The following is an 866-nucleotide window of genomic DNA, read 5'->3' on the forward strand; positions in this document are numbered from 1 at the left end:
TGTATATGTATGTATGTATGTGTAGATGCATATATATATATATATATTCATATTATATATATATATACTACTCTCGTCCTATACGGATTTGCTCATGGTCATTCCGCTATGTTTTATGACTCGTGCAGTGTTTGACTCTGATGACTCCGAAGGTGAACAAAAATCAGAAATATCAGACACACCAATCACAGGCCAACCCTCGACCAGTAACAAGAAGGTAAGGAATATAATAGTCTGTATGTATGTGTGTCACTGGATATACCCGTGAGTGAAGTATATGTTTAAGTGCATTTAGCTGCTACCTATAGATGCTAACTGTAGATCATAGATGTTTCAAATATATATTTATATATATATATATATATGATTTTAAAATATATCTTTTATTTCAACATTTCACAACATGGAACACGCCAACATTCTACAGGTTGACACCTTGCCTTCTGCAAGGAGCTTGAGCGAGTTGTTGGGTACAGTAAAACCACCAAAGCTAATTATAGATCCCGGTATCAATACCGCTATGAATACCGGTACGGACTCAGATGCACTGTCTGCTACCGCTAGTGATATACAAATCGACTCTCCGCATGGACTGAGATCGCTGGTCAAATCTATATACCACACTCTCCAGGTATGGATGTCTACAGATGTTTTCGGTATAGATCCCGGTATCACCACCGTGATGGATACTGGGACAGCTCATGCTAGTGATAAGCCAATACATGCCCCATATAAACTCAGAGTACTTATTTATTATTGTGCCACTGGACGTAGTTGTATATCGATATATATATTGTGCTTCACATTGTGATATGTATATAATATATATAGATAGATGGATAGATATATATATATATATACGTATA

The 866-nt window shown here is 36.1% G+C and overlaps 1 protein-coding gene across 1 annotated transcript; it reads left to right on the top strand.

Annotated features, from left to right (window-relative positions):
* Positions 1–403: 403 nt before the first annotated feature.
* Positions 404–631, top strand: SARC_17528 (hypothetical protein; the record flags this gene model as incomplete). The annotated part of the gene is made up of 1 exon (XM_014288378.1): positions 404–631. A coding segment is annotated over one exon (228 nt), but the record flags the coding sequence as incomplete, so codon positions are not given.
* Between the last annotated feature and the right edge of the window lie 235 nt (positions 632–866).

Source organism: Sphaeroforma arctica (assembly GCF_001186125.1).
Source record: "Sphaeroforma arctica JP610 unplaced genomic scaffold supercont1.11083, whole genome shotgun sequence".
Lineage (NCBI taxonomy): Eukaryota > Ichthyosporea > Ichthyophonida > Sphaeroforma > Sphaeroforma arctica.